Source organism: Rana temporaria (assembly GCF_905171775.1).
Source record: "Rana temporaria chromosome 9 unlocalized genomic scaffold, aRanTem1.1 chr9c, whole genome shotgun sequence".
Lineage (NCBI taxonomy): Eukaryota > Metazoa > Chordata > Amphibia > Anura > Ranidae > Rana > Rana temporaria.
The window spans coordinates 164,248-189,574 of record NW_024404479.1 but is presented as its reverse complement, the minus strand read 5'-3'; the positions used below and the strand labels follow the sequence as shown (position 1 = coordinate 189,574).

At 46.3% G+C, this 25,327-nt stretch overlaps 1 protein-coding gene across 1 annotated transcript in view; it reads right to left on the bottom strand.

Annotated features, from left to right (window-relative positions):
- The window catches only part of LOC120921911 (testis-expressed protein 11-like), a gene marked incomplete at its 3' end in the record, with an annotated part of 82,812 nt that overhangs the window by 39,529 nt on the left and 17,956 nt on the right, over positions 1 to 25,327 (bottom strand). Inside the window, exons 5-7 of the mRNA XM_040334415.1 lie at positions 6,252 to 6,332; positions 6,051 to 6,170; positions 2,288 to 2,368 (exon numbers count right to left, since the gene is read on the bottom strand). Coding sequence (XP_040190349.1) covers positions 2,288 to 2,368; positions 6,051 to 6,170; positions 6,252 to 6,332 — 282 coding nt within the window. The remainder of the gene's footprint in view (positions 1 to 2,287; positions 2,369 to 6,050; positions 6,171 to 6,251; positions 6,333 to 25,327) is intronic.

Sequence of the window (25,327 nt, the reverse complement as noted above, 5' to 3'; positions counted from 1 at the left end):
CACGTGACATTGGGGCAACAGAAAATGAAAGTGTGTTACTAGAAATACTGTCCTGCTGATACCTCTGATGTTCATCACAGATTGCAAGAACGGCTCATGGAACTACACGGTGATTGTATGGAAGGCAGAGCAAGTCTGATGCCGCGTACACATAACCGTTTTTCGGGTTCTAAAAAATGTCATTAAAAACGATGGTGTGTGGGCTCCAGAGCATTTTTCACGATAAAAAAAAATGGGCATTAAAATTTTCGAACACGCTCTATTTTTTCACGACGTTTTTAACGTTGTCGTTTTTCGGGTTGTAAAAAAATGGTCGTGTGTGGGCTTTATCGACGTGAAAAAAACGCACATGCTCAGAAGCAAGCTATGAGACGGGAGCGCTCGTTCTGGTAAAACTAGCGTTCGTAATGGAGATCGCACATTCATCACGCTGTAACAGACAGAAAAGCGCAAATCGTCTTTTACTAACACGGAATCAGCTAAAAGCAGCCCCAAGGGTGGCGCCATCCGCATGGAACTTCCCCTTTATAGTGGCGTCGTACGTCACCGCGCTTCGCTAGAGCGTTTTTTTTTTTTCACGATCGTGTGTAGGCAACGCCGTTATAATGATCGGGTTGAAAATAACGTCGTTTTTTCTAGACCCTTAAAAACGTTGGGCCAGATTCACAGAGCAGATACAACGGTGTTTCTCCTGATACGCCGTCCTATCTCTGTTTCTATCTATGGGACTGATTCATAGATATCCATAAGATCCAACAGGTGTAATTGTTTTACACTGACGGATCTTAAGATGCAATACCGCGGCCGCCGCTGGGGGGAGTTCGCGTCGTAAACCAGCGTCGGGTATGCAAATTAGGAGTTACGGCGATTCCCGACGTTTTTTTGCGTTCGCTACGTCGCCGCTAGTCTAGTTTCCCGTCGCAAAGTTAGTCGTTTTTTTTTGGTGCCTTAACATTACACAGCAATCGTATTGCTTTATAAAGTATGGCCGTCGTTCCCGCGTCGAAATTTAAAAAATAACGTTGTTTGCGTAAGCCGTCCGGGAATACGGAATTAGACACGCCCATTAGATTAGACACGCCCATTTGAATTGGTCCGCCTTGCGCCGGAGGCCGCCGGCGTAGGTTTTCATCGCAAGTGCTTGGTGAATCAGGCACTTGCGATGAAAAATTGCAGCGGTGTAACGTATCTACGATACGTTACGCCGCCGCTCTTCTATGTGAATCTGGCCCGTTGTTTTTTAGAATCCGAAAAATGGTTGTGTGTACGCAGCATGAGACCCTAAACACATTGGCCCGGATTCAAGAAGCAATTGCGCCTGTGTAACCATAGTTACGCAGCACAATTGCTTACTTGCGCCAGCGTAACGAATGCTCCTGATTCAGGAACCTCGTTACGCCGACTGCAGCCTAAGATATGACTAGCATAAGGCTCTTATGCCCTCATATCTTAGGCTGCATTCTTATGATGGCCGCTAGGGGGCGTTCCCGTAGTGGTCAGCGTATAGTATGCAAATTGCATACTAACGCCGATTCACTACCCTACGTGAGCCCTGCGTACGCAGTTTATGTCATTTTCCGTTCGTCGGGTTTCGCGTAAGGCTGCTCCTGCTATTAGCAGGGGCAGCCAATGCTACGTATACCCGTCGTTCCCGCGTCGCAAAGTTTAAATTTTACGTCGTTTGCGTAAGTGAATCGTGAATGGCGCTGGACGCCATTCACGTTCACTTTGAAGCAAATGACGTCCTTGCGACGTCATTTGCCGCAATGCACGTCGGGAAAGTTTCTCGACGGAGCATGCGCTCTACGCTCGGCGCGGGAGCGCGCCTAATTTAAATGATTCCCGCCCCCTAGGGGATCATTTACATTAGGCGCCCTTACGCAGGGCAAGTTTACACAGCGCACACGCAATTTACGGAGCTACTGCTCCGTGAATCGCAGGTAGCGCAGTAAATAAGGGGCAAATCTACCTGAATCCGGGCCATTATTTTTGGGTAAAAAGTGGCACCCCCCCCCCAAAAAAAAATTATATATATATATATATATACACACACACACACTACAAGTGGTTCAAAACCCTTGTACATACTGTATAATATTGATTTATAACATGTGAAGTTTGCAGATTTTGCGAGGTATTAACGTGTTACTAAAAGTAAAAACAAGTATTTTTATAAATACAGCATGCATCAAATAAAATGATTATTTTTAGTATAGGCCATAATAAATAAAATAAAACAAAAAAAACACATGGATGTAAAACAGATGAGACGTCACACACCCCCCACCTTGTTCGGTTGCGTCAGCAGCATGTCTTTGCATCTCTGAATCCTCGACGAAGCGACCTGGAAATCCTTCTGAGCCACGGCCTGGGAGAACGCACACAACGGGGGGGAAAGTCTTTGAATGCGACAGTCGCCATAAAATATTTCTTACTTTTCTTTTACACCAAAGTCACCGTACACACGGTACGATTGTTGGAAGGGGATTGTCCGTTGTCCTAAAATCTGACCGTTAGTACGCTCCTTCTGACAATCGTTGTCCAATTTTCCGCCAAAACAAATGTTGGATGGCAGGCTAGTTAATTTTCGGCGGACAACGGTTCGACGTCTGGTTCGATCCGTCATGCAAAAGTCGAAAAAGTACAAACACGCATGCTCGGAATCATGAAATTAGCAGAAGGGTGGCGCCCAAGAGCTGAAATCCCTCGTAGTACGTCACCACGTTCGTGTTCGTGGCACGACAATTGTGTACCGTTAGTATGCAAGACAAGATCCTGCTACAAAAATCAGACGCTCGGTTGGCCAACAATCGTACCGTGTGTACGAGGCTTTCGGCTCCATTCACACTTGTTCGATTTGTCGTGCTACTTTGGACAACAGAGTCGCACCCCCATTCTTTTCTATGGCACCCGTTCAAATTGATGAGGCTAATGGCGCGTACAGACGATCGGATTTTCCATCGGAAAAACCTTGGATGTTTTTTTCCCACGACGGAATTCCGCTCAAGCTTGGCTTGCCTACGCACGGCCACACAAAAGTTCTCTGAGCTTCCGACAGTCAAGAACGCCGGTGACGTACAACACTACGACGAGCCGAGAAAATTAAGTTCAATGCTTCCGAGCGTGCGTCGAATTGTTTCCGAGCAGGCGTCGGAATTTTGCGCCTCGGGAATTGCTACAGACGATCGGATTTTTTTCCGTTCGGAAAATTTGAGAACCAGCTCTGTCTTTTGTTGGCGCAAATTCCGACAGGAAAAGTCCGATGGAGCCTACACACGGTCAGATTTTCTGTCCAAAAGCTCACATCGGACTTTTGCTGGCGGAATTTCCGACCGTGTGTACGCGGCATTAACCACTTCCCGCCCGGTCTATAGGGGATTTACGTCCGGGAAGTGGTTCTGAAATCCTGACTGGACGTCCATGGACATCCTGCAGGATTTCATGCCGCGCGCGCTCGTGGGGGCGTGCAGCGCGGCGATCGGTGATGCGGGGTGTCAGTCTGACACCCTGCATCTCCGATCTCAGTAAAGAGCCTCCGGCGGAGGCTCTTTACCACGTGATCAGCCGTGTCCAATCACGGCTGATCACGATGTAAACAGGAAGAGCCGTTGATGGCCCTCGGATCGCCACACTGGACCACCAGGGAAGGGCAAAAAAAAAAGGGGGGCAAAAAAAAAAAAAAGTAAGAAAAAAAAAAAAAAAAAAAAAAAACAGCAGTAAAAAAAAAAAAGATGCCAATCAGTGCCCACAAATGGGCACTGACTGGCAACATGGATAAATCAGTGCCACCCCACAGTGTCCATCAGTGCCACCCCACAGTGTCCATCAGTGCCACCCCACAGTGCCCATCCATGCCCAGTGCCCACCTATCAGTGCCCATCTGTGCCACCCATAAGTATCCATCAGTGCCACCCATAAGTGACGCCCATGAGTGCCCATCTGTGCCGCCTTTGAGTGCCCAGTGCCGCCCATGAGTGCCCATCAGTGCCGCCCATGAGTGCCCATCAGTGCCGCCTATGTGTGCCCATCAGTGCCGCCTATGTGTGCCCATCAGTGCCGCCTATGAGTGCCTCATCAGTGCCGCATACCAGCACCGCTAATCAGTGCCACCTCATCTGTGCCCATCAGTACTACCTCATCGATGTCCATCAGTGCCATCTCATCGGTGCCCATCAGTGCCGCCATATCAGTGCCCGTAATTGAAAGAGAAAACTTACTTATTTACAAAAAAATTAACAGAAAAAAATAAAAACGTAATTTTTTTTCAAAATTTTCAGTCTTTTTTTAGTTGTTGCGCAAAAAAAAAATCGCAGAGTTTATCAAATACCACCAAAAAAAAGCTCTATTTGTGGGGGAAAAAGGACGCCAATTTTGTTTGGGTACAGTGTAGCATGACCGCGCAATTGCCATTCAAAGTGCGACAGCGCTGAAAGCTGAAAATTGGCCTGGGCGGGAAGGTGCGTGGTATGGAAGTGGTTAAAGTCTTTGAAAAGGTGCCTGCACTACTTTTGATCCATGGAATGAAAAGTCGGACCAAAATTACACCAAAAGTCACGCTCCAAAGTCGCACTGGAAATGGTATGACTTTGGAGATGCTCTAATGTGAATGGAGCAGTGGCGGTGCGTCCGTAGAGGGCGCAGGAGCGCCGCCCCCTCCCGCTCCTGCACCGCCACTGAAAGCAATACATAGATTTGTGCATTGCATGATTCTATGTATTGTCGCCGCTGCCGCCCACTATTCAGATGGCCAGCCCCCCTGGCGAGGGCCGGCCATCTGAATAACGGCAGCTGGTTGGCTGTGGAAGTGTCTATGAGGGCCAGCGGCTCGGAAAAGCTTTCCGATTACAGCCCGAGGGCTGTAATCGGCTTCCAAATAGTTAACCAGAGGACACAGGGGGTGTGCGTTCCCTGGTTAACACTGACGCGCAGCTCAGCCAATCAGGTTCACCGGATCTGGTTACCGGTAACCTGATTGGCTGAAGCGACATCGAGGGCGGGACTACATTGAGGGATCGTGGAGCAGGATCCGAGGATGGTTGACGGTTGACCGAGAATGGTAAGTGCCAGGCGGGGGGGGGGGGGGGGTCAATCTGGCGGCATTTTAGGGGCAAACTGGCGGAAATTGATGGGCACAGTGGCGACAATGGCATGGCACAGTGGCTGCGTTTGGCATGGCACAGTGGCGACAATTGATGGCATAGTGGCTGCATTTGGCATGGCACAGTGGCGACAATTGATGGGCATAGTGGCGACAATGGCATGGCAAAGTGGCTGCTATTGGCATGGCACAGTGGCGACAATTGATGTCACAGTGGCTGCGTTTGGCATGGCACATTGGCGACAATTGATGGGCACAGTGGTAAGAATTGATGGGCACAGTGGCTGCGTTTGATGGCATGGCACAGTGGCGACAATTTTAAGGCACAGTGGAGACAATTTTATGGCACAGTGGCTGCGTTTGATGGGCACAGTGGCTGCGTTTAATGGGCACAGTGGCTGCGTTTGGCATGGCACAGTGGCGACAATTGATGGGCACAGTGGCGACAATTGATGGGCGCAGTGGTGACAATTGATGGGCACAGTGGCTGCGTTTGATGGCATGGCACAGTGGCGACAATTTTATGGCACAGTGGCGACAATTTTATGGCACAGTGGCGACAATTTTATGGCACAGTGGCTGCGTTTGATGGGCACAGTGGCTGCGTTTGATGGGCACAGTGGCGGCAATTGATGGGCACAGTGAGGCTGCAATTGATGGGGGTTTTTTTTTTTCGTTTGTTTGCGCCGCCCCAAAAATTTTAAGCACCGGCCGCCACTGAAATGGAGCCTAAAGCCCCCGTTACAACTTCACCTTCTGCTGTGCTGCATTAGAGCGTTGCATGAAGATGGCCAACTCACACGCTACTGATGCACCAGAGCACCCTCACCACAAATATGCACCATTGCCAAACGAGCTCTCCTCATACTTCTCCTTTATTAAATCAATAAGCATGTTGCTGAGGGGGGGGGGGGGAGGAGCTTTAAGAAGACTAGACACCATTGGGACTTACAGCCTCCGTCTGATAGGTCAGCACTTTGAAGACTTCCGCCTCCACCCAGTCTTTGTGGGAGTTCATATCTGTGTCCAGAGCGCTTCTCTGAATCTTCATGGAATAAAGCTTTTCTAGACTCTAGTAGAGACACGATGGAAAGGCTTACCAAGCTGAGTCTCCGGCACACTCCAGTCTCATCTCATATCACATTTAACTTACATTCAAGGCGATTTCAAGAAATACATTCGCCCGCTCCGGCTTTCCAACGTCTATCCAACCCTTTCCCGTTTTCATGGCCATCTGAGGAGTAAAGTGATCATGAATATTCCCAAAGCTAGGGGATCATTACCTGACCATGCTATAATTATGATGTACAGGGCCAAGGGGCAGGCATTGTGGTACTTAGCAAAAAGATTATTAAAAGGATTGCCTAGGCAATAGTAGCCGCCTGTCATGCTCTATGACAATCAACATCTGCCTTGACATATTCCTGTGCAGTTACCTGTGCAGATCTAAATACTGGGATATATTCCTGACAGAACTGAGGAAGACACTTGGAGGGAATTGGGGAAGACACTTGGACAGAACCTGAGGAAGACACTTGGAGGGAATTGGGGAAGACACTTGGAGGGAATTGGGGAAGACACTTGGACAGAACCTGAGGAAGACACTTGGAGGGAATTGGGGAAGACACTTGAAGAGAATTGGGGGAAGACACTTGGACAGAACCTGAGGAAGACACTTGGAGGGAATTGGGGAAGACACTTGGAGGGAATTGGGGAAGACACTTGGACAGAACTGAGGAAGACACTTGGAGGGAATTGGGGAAGACATTTGGAGGGAATTGGGGAAGACACTTGGACAGAACCCGAGGAAGGCACTTGGACAGAACTGAGGAAGACACTTGGAGGGAATTGAGGAAAACACTTGGAGGGAATTTGGAAAGACACTTGGAGGGAATTGAGGAAGACACTTGGACAGAACTGAGGAAGACACTTGTACAGAACTGAGGAAGACACTTGGACAAAACTGAGGAAGACACTTGAAGAGAATTGGGGAAGACACTTGGACAGAACTGAGGAAGACACTTGGACAGAACTGAGGAAGACACTTGGAAGGAATTGGGGAAGACACTTGGACAGAACTGAGGAAGAAACTTGGACAGAACTGAGGAAGACACTTGGACAGAACTGAGGAAGACACTTGTACAGAACTGAGGAAGACACTTGGACAGAACTGAGGAAGACACTTGAAGAGAATTGGGGGAAGACACTTGGACAGAACCCGAGGAAGGCACTTGGAGGGAATTTGGGGAAGACACTTGGACAGAACTGAGGAAGACGCTTGGACAGAACTGAGGAAGACACTTGGAGGGAATTGAGGAAAACACTTGGAGGGAATTTGGGAAGACACTTGGAGGGAATTTGGGAAGACACTTGGAGGGAATTTGGGAAGACACTTGGAGGGAATTGAGGAAGACACTTGGACAGAACTGAGGAAGACACTTGTACAGAACTGAGGAAGACACTTGGACAGAACTGAGGAAGACACTTCAAGAGAATTGGGGAAGACACTTGGACAGAACTGAGGAATACACTTGGACAGAACTGAGGAATACACTTGGACAGAACTGAGGAAGACACTTGGACAGAACTGAGGAAGACACTTGAAGAGAACTGAGGAAGACACTTGGACAGAACTGAGGAAGACACTTGGACAGAACTGAGGAAGACACTTGGACAGAACTGAGGAAGACACCTGGACAGAACTGAGGAAGACACTTGAAGAGAATTGGGGAAGACACTTGGACAGAACTGAGGAAGACACTTGAAGAGAATTGGGGGAAGACACTTGGACAGAACTGAGGAAGACACTTTGAGGGAATTGGGGAAGAAACTTGGACAGAACTGAGGAAGACACTTGGAGGGAATTGAGGAACACACTTGGAGGGAATTTGGGAAGACACTTGGAGGGAATTTGGGAAGACACTTGGAGGGAATTGGGGGAAGACACTTGGACAGAACCCGAGCAAGGCACTTGGAGGGAATTGGGGAAGAAACTTGGACAGAACTGAGGAAGACACTTGGAGGGAATTGGGGAAGAAACTTGGACAGAACTGAGGAAGACACTTGGAGGGAATTGAGGAACACACTTGGAGGGAATTTGGACAGACACTTGGAGGGAATTTGGGAAGACACTTGGAGGGAATTTGGGAAGACACTTGGAGGGAATTGGGGGAAGACACTTGGACAGAACCCGAGCAAGGCACTTGGAGGGAATTGGGGAAGAAACTTGGACAGAACTGAGGAAGACACTTGGAGGGAATTGGGGGAAGACACTTGGACAGAACTGAGGAAGACACTTGAAGAGAATTGGGGAAGACACTTGGACAGAACCCGAGGACCGCACTTGGAGGGAATTGGGGGAAGACACTTGGACAGAACTGAGGAAAACACTTGGACAGAACCCGAGGAAGACACTTGGACAGAACCCGAGGAAGACACTTGAAGAGAATTGGGGGAAGACACTTGGACAGAACTGAGGAAGACACTTTGAGGGAATTGGAGAAGAAACTTGGACAGAACTGAGGAAGACACTTGGAGGGAATTGAGGAACACACTTGGAGGGAATTTGGGAAGACACTTGGAGGGAATTTGGGAAGACACTTGGAGGGAATTGGGGGAAGACACTTGGACAGAACCCGAGCAAGGCACTTGGAGGGAATTGGGGAAGAAACTTGGACAGAACTGAGGAAGACACTTGGAGGGAATTGAGGAACACACTTGGAGGGAATTTGGATAGACACTTGGAGGGAATTTGGGAAGACACTTGGAGGGAATTTGGGAAGACACTTGGAGGGAATTGGGGGAAGACACTTGGACAGAACCCGAGCAAGGCACTTGGAGGGAATTGGGGAAGAAACTTGGACAGAACTGAGGAAGACACTTGGAGGGAATTGGGGGAAGACACTTGGACAGAACCCGAGCAAGGCACTTGGAGGGAATTGGGGAAAACTTGGACAGAACTGAAGAAGACACTTGGAGGGAATTGGGGAAGAAACTTGGACAGAACTGAGGAAGACACTTGGACAGAACTGAAGAAGACACTTGGAGGGAATTGGGGGAAGACACTTGGAGGGAATTGAGGAAAACACTTGGAGGGAATTGAGGAAAACACTTGGAGGGAATTGAGGAAGACACTTGGACAGAACAAGCGCAAGGCACTTGGAGGGAATTGGGGGAAGACACTTGGACAGAACTAAGGAAGCCACTTGGAGGGAATTGAGAAAGACACTTGGATAGATCTGAGGAAGGCACTTTGATGGAACTGAAGAAGACAACTGGGGCTGATTGGAGGTTTGATGGTGCAGGAATTGGTTTAGAGGTGAGGTCCACGGCATGCTATTGTGCACTGCTACACCTGTTGTCTAATACCTATAAACTGACACTTAAAGTGGAGTTTCCATCCCAAATTTTTTTTTTTTCATTAGACCTAAAAAAGTAAAAAATATATATATATATATTTTTTACTCATCTGGAAATGCCTGTTGCTATGCGGTCCCACGAACTCTGCCTTTGAAATCACCTAGGATTCTGACATCATCTCCCTCTAATGCTCCTGGGAAATGTGTGTCGTCATTTCCCAGGATGCAGTGCGCTGTCCAATTATCACTCGCCATCCAAGACTTCCAGGAAGTAAGTGCTTGTAGGCTTCACAATGCCTACAAGCAAAATGACAACGGTGTGGACATAGTTTTTTAAACTATCTTTTTTGAATATCTAAGTAAAATAGTAAGTGACCGGATTTATATTATAAAAACGCATGATGAAAGGACATACATTTAAAAAACTGCTAATTGTGGTTGGAACTCCGCTTTAATGTAGAAAAGTTTGTTGACCCCGATGTATATTTTTCTTCTCTTAAAATATGTGCTCTAGAGATATACTCTTAAAAAAGAAAGGAGTCGCGCTAAATAATACACAGTAAATAATTGACCCCTAAATGACGTGAGCACAATTTGGAAAAAAAAATGTGTTCAGTGCATCAAAGCAGTCCAACACACAAAAGAATTTCAAAATGGAAAAGTGAAAACAATATATGTATAAATAAAAAGTCCATTCAGAGCACAACAGAAGAAGGTAAGTCCCAAGTGTGAAATTAATCCATCAAGTAGTGATTGACAAACAGGAGACCTCCACCAACGAGTAACACAGACCCTTACCAGAGTCTAAGATCTCTATGAGATCAGAAACAGCATGACTGTACAGACATCCAATGTCACTGCAGGAACTTATTTAATCCTCCATCCAGTTGAATGTAAAATAAGCACTGAGTCAATCCCCTATAAGGTCACCAGATACAAGCCCTTCCGGAATATGGAAAGAAATCAGGGAGAGCTCATAGCGTAAAACGTTTAAAGATTTAATAGATAAAAAAGCAGATTGTGCACTTACAGCAATCTTGAATAGTAAAAGCATCAGATAAAAGCCGGCCGGCCTGTTTGGAGCGCGTGCCCGTGTCTTCCGGGTCCTCACACGTACAACGCGGTGACGTCAGAGCGCCGCCTCCCGACGTTTCGTCACAACAGGGACTTGTTCACGGGATGAGGAGACGCTCCGAGTCACCGCAATAAAAATGCATTAGAGGAGGGGCTGGCCTCGAGATGGATCCAGAACAGCCGCACATCCGCCATCTTAGCTAATGGAAAAGCCAGATGTAATCAATAGGGATATACACAATGTCTCCATACGGAGTAAGGGCAAACAAACCTAATGTGAACTCGATTAATACTGCCGATATGGGGTGTCAGAAAAAGGTCAGCAAACAGTGAAACACCATACTCAATGGCGCAAACTACAGGTAATATTAGCAGCCACGGTATTTTTTTGTAAAAAGTGACATACAATACCATACCGGGCTATAATTTACAACTACGAGGTGACCCCCAAAAATAATATTGGAAAAACATAAAACAAAACCAGGAACTTAAAAATACATGGGTGGTAATAAAGAATGTGTGCCTGAATGAACCCATCTCGAGTCAGCAATATGATTGAAAACAAATATCACTACAGACAATACACCCATATTGGTGAGCAGCTAACAGTAAATGTCACAAATATTAAAGATATTAACAGTATAATATAATCACATTATGCATACATATCTCAAAAATTGAACCTCTAGACATGATGTCAAAAATACAAATAATTAGATAAATACAGACCATGTTAAAATCATCTTACAAAGATATAACGGGATGATTTATAGATAGAATTGAAGTTATGAATTGTCTATAAAGCAATTCACATCTACCTCAATATTGAGGCCACGAGGGGTGTAGCATTTTATTTTATGGATCCAAGACATTTCAGACCTGGAAATGCTTCTTATTAAGTCACTCCCCCTCCAATGGGCAGTAAATTTATCTATGCCTAAAAATACAGTGTTTTTGGGATTTTTGTTATGGGCGGTCAAGTACTGTTTAGAAACAGAATGTTCAGTGAAACCACTACGTATATTCGCAATGTGCTCATTGAGCCGTATGTGCAGAAGACGTTTGGTCCTGCCCACATATTGAAAGCCACAAGGGCACATTAACAGATAGATGACCCCCACTGTTGAGCAGGTAATAAAGGGTTTGATGGAAAAGCTCTTGAGAGTACAACTGGAGGTGAACTCAGTGGTTCTCTGAGGCCGGGTACTCACGAGCAAACATGTATGGTGAAAGCGGTCCGTCGGACCGTTTTCACCGTACATGCCTGCCAGAGGGCTTCTGTACGATGGTTGTACTAACCATCGTACAGAAGTCCGCGCATAAACAATACGCGGGGCGTGTCCGCGTCGTCGCCGCGACGATGACGCGGCGATGACGCGGAGACGTGGGCGGGCCTGCCATTTAAAGGCTTCCACGCATGCGTCAAAGTCATTCTACGCATGCGAGGGACGGCGGGCGCTCAGACATGTACGGTAGGTCTGTACTGACGACCGCACATGTCCGAGCGGGCAGGATTCCAGCGGACGGTTTTAAAACACGTCCAGGAATATTTGCCCGCTGGGAAAAGGCCCGGCGGGCAAATGTTTGCTGGAATTCGGCCCGCTCGCGCCTACACACGACCGAACATGTATGCTGAAACTGGCCCGCGGACCAGTTTCAGCATACATGTTTGGTCGTGTGTACGGGGCCTTAGAGTTACACCCATTCAGAGCACAACTTTGACACCTGCCGCATTTATAGAACCCTGTTAGGCCTGCTAAAAACATTGATGGTATTTTGGGGGGGGTTAAGCACATTGGGGGCTAATTTGTCTTTCAGGGAGGGAAGTCCCCTGAAGACCACCTGTGGTTTATCAGGTAGCAAATTATTGAGAACATTGTCGCTCTTTAAAACATGCCAATGTTTAGAAAAAATATGTTTGACATTTGCATGCTGGCAAGAATAATCCGTAACAAATGGAATTCTGGACCTAACAGAATCAGTACGAGGCTTATCATCCAATAAAACCGCCCTGTCCAAACTTTTCACATGGTCCAAAGTGTCAGACAAAGCATTCGGGCAGTAACCTTTTGCCAAAAAACGTTCTGTTAAAACGTCTGCCTGTCTGACAAAAGTGGCCTGTTTGCTACAGTTTCTTTTTAACTGCAGGTAGTGGCTTTTCGGTACAGACTCAAGCCACGAGGAATAATGACAACTATCTTTAGAAATATAAGAATTTCTATCGGTGGTTTTGAAATATGTTGACGTCACAAAATTGGCATCCTCAACTGAAATGACCAAATCCAGAAAGTTAATCTGTGTTTGACTTGCCTCATAACTCAAAAAAATCCCTCGCTCGTTCCTATTGAGCAAATCCATGAACTGGGATAGGTCACTCTCGGTGCCATCCCATAGGAGGAGGATGTCGTCGATGTATCTGGCCCACAGAAGAATCTGGGGCCTAGACTGGACACAGACGACATCCTCCTCCCATAGGGACATGAATAGATTTGCGAGGCTAGGGGAATATTTAGCTCCCATAGCTACCCCGCGATCTTGTTTGTAAATTTGCCCATCGTGCCCAAAAAAATTGTGAGTGGCAGCAAATTCTAAAAGCTCCATAATAAAAGAAATTTGTGCTGTGTCTAAACTGCTATCCCTGTTGAGGTAAAATGATACCGCATCTAGGCCTAAACCATGAGGTATGATGGTGTACAGTGACGTGACGTCCGCTGTCACCAGCCAAACCTCTGAAGGGGGTTTTAAACCTGAAAGAATATTGATTACATGTTTCGTGTCTTTGATGTACGAAAGTATTTTTTTCACAAGAGGCTGTAGGAAGAAGTCTATATACTTGCCCACCCGGGACGTAATTGAGTCTATCCCACTCACAATGGGACGTCCCGGGGGGCAAGTAGGGTTCTTGTGCACTTTCGGAAGGTAGTACATAATGGGTGTTCTCGGGGCCTTCGGAATCAGGAAGGTTTCTTCCTTCTCGTTCAAAATGTTATCACGGAAGCCTCTATTGACGATTTTTATCAGTGCTTTCTTGTACTTATCACCAGGATCCAAAGGAAGGGGGAGATATGTATCCCTATCGCCTATCGCATTTCCTGTAAATAATCGGTCTTATTCAGGACAACGATCCCTCCACCCTTATCCGCAGGGCGGATCACTAGGTTATTATTCTTACACAGAGAATTGATCCCTTCTTCTATTTTCATTTTACACCGTACTTGTTTGACCTTCATAATGTCTAAATCTTTCAGGGTAAGATCTCTAAAGACACGCATGGGCACCTGTCAAGTGGTCGGGAGGATTGTATACAGAGGCATTAGCCAAACCTGAGTGTATATACTTAGAGGAGGAGGTTCCAGAGGGATTGAAGGCATTGGAAGCGAAGTATCGTTGCATATTGAGCTTACGGACATACTTGTGTATGTCCATATACGTCCTAAATTTATCGATATTTTTGGGAGGAACATATTTCAGTCCTTTATCCAAAACGACCAATTCGGACGCACTCAAAGTATGAGAGCTCAAATGAAAAATACCTTCTCCTGTCAGGTTCTCGGTCGTTTTGGACTTCCTATTCCTCCCCCCTCTAACTCCTCTTTTAACTCGGCGACTCTTTTGGTGTCTTGGCCCATCCGGGGAAAACCCCAATGTGTTTGACCAAAGCCTGTGGATTGGCTAAGATCACCACCCACACCATAACCGAATTCATAGGATCCCATGTTCGCTCCTGAAGACGAACTAGGTCCAAGAATTGGGCCATAAGCCCCCTCTTCATGGTTCGTTACATCACCAAGAGGTAGAAAGTTATTATGTGTTAGTATGTTGTATTCAGGCTCATAGTTCCCCGCATAATGAACCACCTCCGGAGCCCCAAAGGACGGAGGTGGGCCATAATGCGGCCCTCTACTAGTCTGATAGCCTCGCGGGCCACCATCTTGGTTGTTATGGCCAGAAATGTACCCATAATTCGGAGGTGGGGGGGGGGGGTCCTGAGGATCCTCTACCACGTGTTTGGGAGGGGCCAACCGTTTGGAACTGACCCCGAGTCTGAGGCTGTGAACCGAATGGGGGGGCAATTTGTCAACTGTGGCTGGAACCTCCTCTGCCCCCATTAGATGAATGTGGTGCAGGGAGTTTTTTATTCTTAAAATGTCCTCTGGGGTACCACCCAAAGGTAAACGATTTTGAACTCCCTTGATGTTAGGTGCCTGAGGAGGGGGTGGAAGATTCAAGTTGGGCTGGGTGGTTGTTAATTGTGAGTCAACATCCATTTCAGGATTAATCAGAGCCTTAGCCTCCGCCAACATTTTTTTCTGCCATTCGAAAACCATGTTGCTCTGATAGTCTCCCATATACCTGTTGAACTTCTTCTTTTTCTTTATTTTCTGTTCTCTTTACTCTTTCTCCAGAAATTTGTGAGTAGGTTCTTAGATCTTTCACCATACTCAGTAGTGGTCATAAGAGGAATGAGTTTATCTTTGATGAGAATGATCTCATCATCGAGTCTTTTTTTTTTTCTCAAAAAAGGATGTTTATTGAATAATATGGCAAAAATACATGGTTACATACATTATGTCTGTTTCGTTTCTCTTCCTCTTTTGTACATCCATACATAACAACAAAATAATAAAATAAAAAAGAAAACAAACCACACAAAACTTCTGGAATGCTACATTCTCCTCCCACTAAACCATCACATTTTGCATTAGTACAATTGAAGAATAACAGCTAGCTCTCACACTTCTTAACCCGCTCCATTGTATACAGGGGTTCAATCCCCTGGCCCTCTCCTCCTCCCCCCTTCACGGTATGCCCCTGATCCGGTCTTGAACCCTCGCCTTCGGCCTTTTATATGAGCAGCCTGTCCAGTACCAGCTCAAGCGGGGCTAATCCCGGGGAATTTAACCAGGGGGCCCACAGCAACTCAAACCTTCCCCACCGTTTCCTGTGCCGATAGATGTATTTCTCTGCCCGGAGAGTGAATCCCATCTGGGCTATCCACTCCCCCCACCCTTGGGGGCTCCGCATCCTTCCAGTGCCTAAGGATAAGTTTGCGGGCCTGGAAAAGGGCCCTACCAACAGCTTTTTTAGGGTTATCCTCCAGTGGGAGGTCCTCTATAATACCCAAGATGCACACTTTGGGGGTCTGTGGTACCTGAATCATAAACACCTCATTCAGAGTTTTGAGAACCCCCGCCCAATATAGGTGTAGCTTGGGGCACCGCCACATCAAATGGATGAGGTCTCCATGGTCCCTGGCACAGTTGTCATCATCTGTCAGCCCCATCCTGTGCAGTCTGGCCGGGGTAAAATGTACTCGCAGAACAATGTATAATTGTGACAAGCGGTGTGCTACATTGAGCGAGGCTCCCTGTATAGCTAGTAATGCCTCTTCCCACTGTTCCTCCTCGAAAACACCCACATCTCTTTCCCAGGAGGTCACCACCCTAGAAGGGAGGCCCGGCAAAAATGCTGTCAGTAACATGGCGTACAAGCTTGAAATAAAGCCCCTAAAGCTAGTTATCCCAGTCATAAAGTGGAAGATCGGGGCAGGGGATAATATCCAAGGGTTGCTTCCAGCCTGGGCCCTGATGGCATGTTTTTACTGCAAGTAGTAGAAATGCATTGTCTGAGGAAGATCAAACTTCTCCCGGAGCTCTGCAAAGGAAAGCAGACGGCCCCCAGAGAAGATATGTACCAAGTGTGTAACCCCATATCTCCTCCAACGTTCACCACATGTCAGAGACATCAACTCCTTGTAGTAGCGATTGTTCCAAATTGGGCTGTGTCCTGTGAACCCCTCTATGTTCTGTAATTGGCGGGTTTTATTCCAAATTTTCTGCATTAATGCATATGTGGGGAAAAGTTTATTGGACTTAGCGCATTGTAAAGACTCGAGACCAGTCACCATATTGTCCATGTCGGTCATGTGGTTTACTATGTCTACCACCGGGTCCCCCCGTCCCTTACTCATAGCTCGAGCTATAAGTTGTAGTTGAGCTGCCAGGTAGTACAACCAGGGATTTGGGAGAGCAAGCCCTCCCGCCTCCTTCGGTTTTTGTAATTGTTCCAGTTTAATCCTGGGGGGCTTATTAAGCCAGAGAAATGCACGAAATAGGGAATTAATAATTCTAAAAACCCTGAGGGGGACAACCATGGGGGTGTTATGTAAAATATACAACAACTGAGGCATAAACACCATTTTTGTGAGGTTTACTCTACCTACTAGGGACATTTTCAATTTTGACCATATTTTAATTTTGTCTCTAATTCTGCCTACTAAGGGAGTGAGATTTAGAGTGACATAATCGAGCGGTTGAGGATAACCCATACACCCAGATATTTGAATTTAGTCGCCACTGGGATGTCCAGCATCGTACGATCCTGCGGGTTCGACGAGTCCAGAAGCATAATTGCAGACTTAGTCCAATTAATCAATAGACCTGAAAAGGACCCGAATGTCTGAATCACCGACATCGCCCGAGGAGCCCGACGTATCACCTAATAACAGCATGGTATCGTCCACGTAGAGCATAATTTTTTCATGTGTCAATCCGTACTGGAATCCCGTAATTAGGGGGTTGGAGCGCACCAGAGCCGCCAACGGTTCTATGGCAACCGCGAACAGCAAGGGTGAAAGGGGGCACCCCTGCCGGGTCCCCCTATGTAGCGGGAAGGGAGAAGACACTCTGCCCTCCTCCCTAATAACCGCCAGGGGGGAGTCGTACAGGAGCAGCACCCAGGACTGGAACACAGGCCCAAACCCAAATCTGGACAATGTCGCCCACAGGTACTGCCATTCAATGCTGTCGAATGCTTTATGGGCATCTAGAGACAGCAATGCTCTATCCCCCATATTATCCGCCGTCGACTGCATATTAACAAACAATCTCCTGAGGTTAATAGCTGTAGATCTCTCCGGTATAAAACCCGATTGATCTGTGTGTATAATCGCCGTGATCACCTTATTCAACCTTATTGCCAAGACCTTTGCTAGTATTTTTATATCACTTTGAAGAAGCGAAATTGGCCTATAGGAATCAGGGTCTAATGGATCCTTTCCCGGTTTAAGTAGCAGGACTATGCTTGCTTGTCGCATGGAGTCCGGGAGCCGCCGTGCCTCCCTGGCCGCGTTCAGAGTATGAAGCAGTTTCGGGAGCACAACATTCCCATACTGTTTGTACACTTCAATCAGTATGCCATCATCTCCTGGAGCCTTAGTATTGGGGAAGGAATTGGCGGCCTCCGTCATCTCCTCAATGGTAATGGGAGTCTCAAGGGACTCTGCTTGGGACTCTGTTAAACACGGTAGCTCTAACCCTTGGAGAAAATCCTGAGTCTCCTCTCCAGTATGCGTTTGCTTTGATTCGTATAGGCTAGCATAGAATCTGACCAGTTCCCTCATCACCAAGTCAGGGGTGTTCTCCAGTTTTCCTCCCTCTGTCCTAAGAGCACCAATGGATGGGGACGTCTGTTGTGATTGGACTATCTTAGCTAAGAGTTTGCCTGTCTGCTCCCCCTCTTCATAGAAGGCCATTTTAGAAATGAAGCGTTTCCTGTCTGCCCTAAAGGTGTCCAGTCTAGTCAGTGCATCCTGAGCTGCTATCCATGCCTCCCGAGAGCCCTCCCCCGAGTTGGCTATATACTCTGCCTCTAAGCGTTTTACCATCTGTGCTACCTGTTCCCTCTGTTCAGTCGTGTTACGTTTAATGGCGTTCACCTCGGCAATAAAAATACCTCTCAAAAAGGCTTTAAAAGCATCCCAGGCAGTGTCTGTTCCAGGATGATCTGCATGTTTCTGCCAGTAGGCCACAATATCCCTCTCAATTTATTCATGGGAGGGGAAGAGGTTGAGCCAAAAGGCATTAAGCTTCCACGGTGCTCTAGGAAGGGTTGTAAGAGGTCTAACCCTCAAGGAGAGTAAGACGGGAGAATGATCCGAGACACACCGGGGAAGGTACTGTATATCCTCAACATACTGAGTCACTGAGGCTGAGCACAGGCACAGGTCTATCCTGGATAGAGACATATGCGTCTTGGAGAAGCAGGAAAATTGCTTCTCTAGGGGATTTTTCAGTCTCCATGGGTCCCCCCAACCCACCTCTTCCATAAACTTAGCCATGGCTGATCTTGTCAACCCCGGGGGTCCCCCCGGGGCAGGGTGTCTATCCAAGTATGAGTTCATAATCCCATTAAAATCCCCCACTACCATCAATGGTATCCCAGGATTGGACAGCTGAAAGGCCAGGAGGGCACGCAATATTTGAGGACTGAACGGAGGAGGAACATACACTGCAGCCAGAATGAGTGTCAGTTGGTATACCCTGCCTAGCAAAAATACATATCTCCCCTCCTGATCGATCCTAGAGTCTATGCACTGGAAGTCCAGGGATCTATGTATCAATACACTCACACCCCTTGAATATGAGGTGTGAGTGGAGTGATAAGTCCAGCCTGCCCACACAAATCCCAACCATGATCTAGTGTCAGGAGTCAAATGAGTCTCCTGCAAGATACATATAGCCGGAAAATGCTTCCTGAGGGAGGTAGACACCATAGTCCGTTTAAGCGGATCACCCAAACCCCTAACATTCCATGAAATTACAGCAATTCCCGTCATCATTTCTCAATTAGAATGGCATCACATAACATATTAAACCTCCACCCGCCAGAATGAACACCATCTCTCCCCAGCCTGTCCAGCGGTAGCACAGCATATAGCATTGTTAAGGAAGAATAGGCGCCATCTCGGGAGATAAAAAATAAAAATGCAAAACAGGTAGAAAAAAGAAAAAATAATATTTGGGTCGGCAGCTTCAAACAGACCACGATACCCCAATACGAAATGGTAATCCAGGCCCCCCCCGCTTAGCACGGTACCGTGACAGAAAGTGTGGGTCTGAAGCAACAGTCCTTCTGGGTGTGAGAGATAGAGAGCAGCATCCAAAAAATGAAGAGAAGTCAGTAGCACCAGAAAAAGAACACATATCAACTTTGCAGCACTCAGCCGCTGGGAAAAACTTGTGCCCATATCATGCCACAGACGCAACAGGCAGTCCGTGGCTCCAACTTTGCGCCTCAGCGGGCACTCCACATATGATCCCAGTCGCATGTAGATCTAGGTAAGTCAAGGGAAAAATTTAAAGTAAACAGTTCGCTCAGTTCCTGAGTAGAAAAAACCTACATATATTGTTCTCCCGGTCCTGCGACCACGTGGATGATGGCTGAGGAAAATCACCAGTCTTTGGCAAGTAACAAGCAACAAAATGAGCTGGCTTACCATCAATCTCTGCAGTCCATCAGTTCAGGGTAAATTAGTCTGCGTCCGCCGCCGGATCCTCCGCTTGGCGAATCAGTTGCTCATTCATGTCCAGCCACGATGAGGCCTCCGTCGCTGATTCGAAAAACTGGGCTCTACCACCCGCAATAATTCGGAGCTTAGCAGGATAAAGCATAGCGTAGTTAGCTTGCAGGCGTTGTAAACTTCTCTTTACTTCTCCAAATTTGGCCCTGCGCCTCTGTACTTCCGCAGAGAAGTCGGGGTAGAAGGACACCCTCACTCCATTAAATTGAATATTACGCCATTCTCTGGCCAGTCTCAGAATAATTTCCTTATCCTTGAAGTTGAGCAGTTTAGCCAGCATGGTGCGTGGCGTGTTGCCAGGGGGGAGAGGCCTAGGCGGCACTCAATGCGCCCTCTCCACTGAATAGAAGGGTGTAAAGGCGTCTTTGCCAAAAACTTCCTGCAGTCAGGCTTCCACAAATGCGGTGGGGTCCCGGCCTTCTGTTTTTTCTGGGAGGCCCACTATGCGGACATTGCTCCTCCTCAAACGGTTCTCAATGTCTTCGTTACGGTTCTCATTAGCCATCGCAATCCTGGCCGTGACCTGCAATTCCCTAATAAGGGGGGCCATTCTGTCTTCCACCTCACTAACACGGCTCTCCACCGCCGTGGTGCGCTCTCTAATTTTTTGGAAGTCATGGCGGATCAACCCCACCTCCTCCTTTAATCCCCCAAAATGCTGTTGCAGAGTCTGCACCGATGCTGCACACTTATTTACTGCTTTCAATATCTGAGCCAGCGTGAGTTGTTCAGCGCCCTCATCCTCCTCCACCTCCCCTGTATTCACTTCAGATGTAATCTGGGCTGAGGCCTGCTGCGAGGCCTGTGCAGTGCATTAAAAATGTCTGGCGTGGCATCCAGCTCCTCGTCCGAGGGACGGTCTGCTAGGTTATTCATCTTTTGTGCATAGTACACCATATCCTTAGGGGCCTCCTTCCCAAGGGTTTTGAGTGTCTTGGGGGGGATCTTACCAGCGTCCCTCTTGTCTCCTCGTGTCTTCCAGGCTGCCGCGGCGCCATTTTGCAAGTCAGGAAGCTCATCTCCTTTGAGGTGTTTGCGGGTCATCATGCCGGTAATCGGGCGGATGAGCGGATCGATGCGTGCGCCTGGTGCAGTAGTACAGCTGGGTGGTGTCCGGTACCGAAAACGAGCAGTATATCGGCCGGGAGAAGGATCACTGCAGTGTGCTATCAGGGAGCTCTGTGAGACACGTCCGCTCACATGCCGCTCTTGGCCACGCCCCATCATCGAGTCTTTTTAACTTGGTAGCCTTACGCTCTCCCAAGAATTTCAGGAGGTTGAGACCTGATTCATTGAAGTATTTGAACCACCCTTCAAGGTCGGTCTCACCCTTCTGAGGGCATATTTCCCATCTTAGACTCCTTGGTACCATCTGGTGGTTAATATATGTTTCTAGGAATACAATGTCCCACTGTGTGTGTAACTCGGATAACGTGAGATTTTTTAGTCTCATAAAGAGACCACCCAAGTCACCATCACCATCCTTGAATGTCTCAAACACTCCTTCTGTGTTGACCACCCGTGTGGCTCGAAATTCAAAAATGGCCATAATGTGATATTTCCCAAAACAAGTGTTATGAAAAGTACTCCTTAAGTAAATACTAGGTGGTCGCTGCAATAATAAGTATAAGAACTAGCAAGACAGAAAAAATATTGCGCATACCATATGTGAAAAATTAACTAAATAAAACACAGCTGCGTCTCAAAAATGTCATACAACAGAGGTTTGGTTGGTGACAGCGGACGTCACGTCGCTGTACACCATCATACCTCATGGTTTAGGCCTAGATGCGGTATCATTTTACCTCAACAGGGATAGTGGTTTAGACACAGCACAAATTTATTTTATTATGGAGCTTTTAGAATTTGCTGCCACTCACAATTTTTTTTGGCACGATGGGCAATTTTACAAACAAGATCGCGGGGTAGCTATGGGAGCTAAATATGCCCCTAGCCTCGCAAATCTATTCATGGCCCTATGGGAGGAGGATGTCGTCTGTGTCCAGTCTAGGCCCCAGATTCTTCTGTGGGCCAGATACATCGACGACATCCTCCTCCTATGGGATGGCACCAAGAGTGACCTATCCCAGTTCATTGATTTGCTCAATAGGAACGAGCGGGGGATTTTTTTGAGTTATGAGGCAAGTCAAACACAGATTAACTTTCTGGATTTGGTCATTTCAGTTGAGGATGCCAATTTTGTGACGTCAACATATTTCAAAACCACCGATAGAAATTCTTGTATTTCTAAAGATAGTTGTCATTATTCCTCGTGGCTTGAGTCTGTACCGAAAAGCCAATACCTGCGGTTAAAAAGAAACTGTAGCAAACAGGCCACTTTTGTCAGACAGGCAGACGTTTTAACAGAACGTTTTTTGGCAAAAGGTTACTGCCCGAATGCTTTCTCTGACACTTTGGACCATGTGAAAAGTTTGGACAGGGCGGTTTTATTGGATGATAAGCCTCGTACTGATTCTGTTAGGTCCAGAATTCCATTTGTTACGGATTATTCGTGCCAGCATGCAAATGTCAAACATATTTTTTCTAAACATTGGCATGTTTTAAAGAGCAACAATGTTCTCAATAATTTGCTACCTGATAAACCACAGGTGGTCTTCAGGGGACTTCCCTCCCTGAAAGACAAATTAGCCCCCAATGTGCTTAACCCCCCCCCCCCCAAAATACCATCAATGTTTTTAGCAGGCCTAACAGGGTTCTATAAATGCATCAGGTGTCAAAGTTGTGCTCTGAATGGGTGTAACTCTAAGAGAACCACTGAGTTCACCTCCAGTTGTACTCTCAAGAGCTTTTTCATCAAACCCTTTATTACCTGCTCAACAGTGGGGGTCATCTATCTGTTAATGTGCCCTTGTGGCTTTCAATATGTGGGCAGGACCAAACGTCTTCTGCACATACGGCTCAATGAGCACATTGCGAATATACGTAGTGGTTTCACCGAACATTCTGTTTCTAAACAGTACTTGACCGCCCATAACAAAAATCCCAAAAACACTGTATTTTTAGGCATAGATAAATTTACTGCTCATTGGAGGGGGAGTGACTTAATAAGAAGCATTTCCAGGTCTGAAATGTCTTGGATCCATAAAATAAAATGCTACACCCCTCGTGGCCTCAATATTGAGGTAGATGTGAATTGCTTTATAGACAATTTTAACATGGTCTGGATTTATCTAATTATTTGTATTTTTGACATCATGTCTAGAGGTTCAATTTTTGAGATATGTATGCATAATGTGATTATATTATACTGTTAATATCTTTAATATTTGTGACATTTACTGTTAGCTGCTCACCAATATGGGTGTATTGTCTGTAGTGATATTTGTTTTCAATCATATTGCTGACTCGAGATGGGTTCATTCAGGCACACATTCTTTATTACCACCCATGTATTTTTAAGTTCCTGGTTTTGTTTTATGTTTTTCCAATATTATTTTTGGGGGTCACTTCGTAGTTGTAAATTATTGCCCGGTATGGTATTGTATGTCACTTTTTACAAAAAAATACCGTGGCTGCTAATATTACCTGTAGTTTGCGCCATTGAGTATGGTGTTTCACTGTTTGCTGACCTTTTTCTGACACCCCATATCGGCAGTATTAATCGAGTTCACATTAGGTTTGTTTGCCCTTACTCCGTATGGAGACATTGTGTATATCCCTATTGATTACATCTGGCTTTTCCATTAGCTAAGATGGCGGATGTGCGGCTGTTCTGGATCCATCTCGAGGCCAGCCCCTCCTCTAATGCATTTTTATTGCGGTGACACGGAGCGTCTCCTCCTCCTGCAAAACAAGTCCCTGTTGTGACGAAACGTCGGGAGGCGGCGCTCTGACGTCACCGCGTTGTACGTGTGAGGACCCGGAAGACACGGGCACACGCTCCAAACAGGCCGGCCGGCTTTTATCTGATGCTTTTACTATTCATGATTGCTGTAAGTGCACAATCTGCTTTTTTATCTATTAAATCTTTAAACGTTTTACGCTATGAGCTCTCCCTGATTTCTTTCCATATTCCGGGGCGGGTTGTATCTGGTGACCTTATGGGGGATTGACTCAGTGCTTATTTTACATTCAACTGGATGGAGGATTAAATACGTTCCTGCAGTGACATTGAATGTCTGTACAGTCATGCTGTTTCTGATCTCATAGAGATCTTAGACTCTGGTAAGGGTCTGTGTTACTCGTTGGTGGAGGTCTCCTGTTTGTCAATCACTACTTGATGGATTCATTTCACACTTGGGACTTACCTTCTTCTGTTGTGCTCTGAATGGACTTTATATTTATACATATATTGTTTTCACTTTTCCATTTTGAAATTCTTTTGTGTGTTGGACTGCTTTGATGCACTGAACACATTTTTTTTTCCAAATTGTGCTCACGTCATTTAGGGGTCAATTATTTACTGTGTATTATTTAGCGCGACTCCTTTCTTTTTTATTTTGCACATTGATGTTGTATGACATTTTTGAGACGCAGCTGTTTTTTATTTAGTTAATTTTTCACATATGGTATGCGCAATATTTTTTCTGTCTTGCTAGTTCTTATACTTATTATTGCAGCGACCACCTAGTATTTACTTAAGGAGTACTTTTCATAACACTTGTTTTGGGGAATATCACATTATGGACATTTTTGAATTTCGAGCCACACGGGTGGTCAAACAGAAGGGGTGTTTGAGACATTCAAGGATGGTGATGGTGACTTGGGTGTCTCTTTATGAGACTTAAAAATCTCACGGTATCCGAGTTACACACACAGTGGGACATTGTAATCCTAGAAACATATATTAACCACCAGATGGTACCAAGGAGTCTAAGATGGGAAATATGCCCTCAGAAGGGTGAGATCGACCTTGAAGGGTGGTTCAAATACTTCAATGAATCAGGTCTCAACCTCCTGAAATTCTTGGGAGAGCGTAAGGCTACCAAGTTAAAAAGACTCGATGATGAGATCATTCTCATCAAAGATAAACTCATTCCTCTTATGACCAGTACTGGGTATGGTGAAAGATCTAAGAACCTACTCAATTCTGGAGAAAGAGTAAAGAGAACAGAAAATAAAGAAAAAGAAGAAGTTCAACAGGGATATTGGAGACTATCAGAGCAACATGGTTTTCGAATGGCAGAAAAAAATGTTGGCGGAGGCTAAGGCTCTGATTAATCCTGAAATGGATGTTGACTCACAATTAACAACCACCCAGCCCAACTTGAATCTTCCACCCCCTCCTCAGGCACCTAACATCAATGGAGTTCAAAATTGTTTACCTTTGGGTGGTACCCCCAGAGGACATTTTTTGAGAATAAAAAACTCCCTGCACCACATTCATCTAATGGGGGCAGAGGAGGTTCCAGCCACCGTGGACAAATTGCCCCCCCATTCGGTTCACAGCCTCAGACTTGGGGGTCAGTTCCAAAC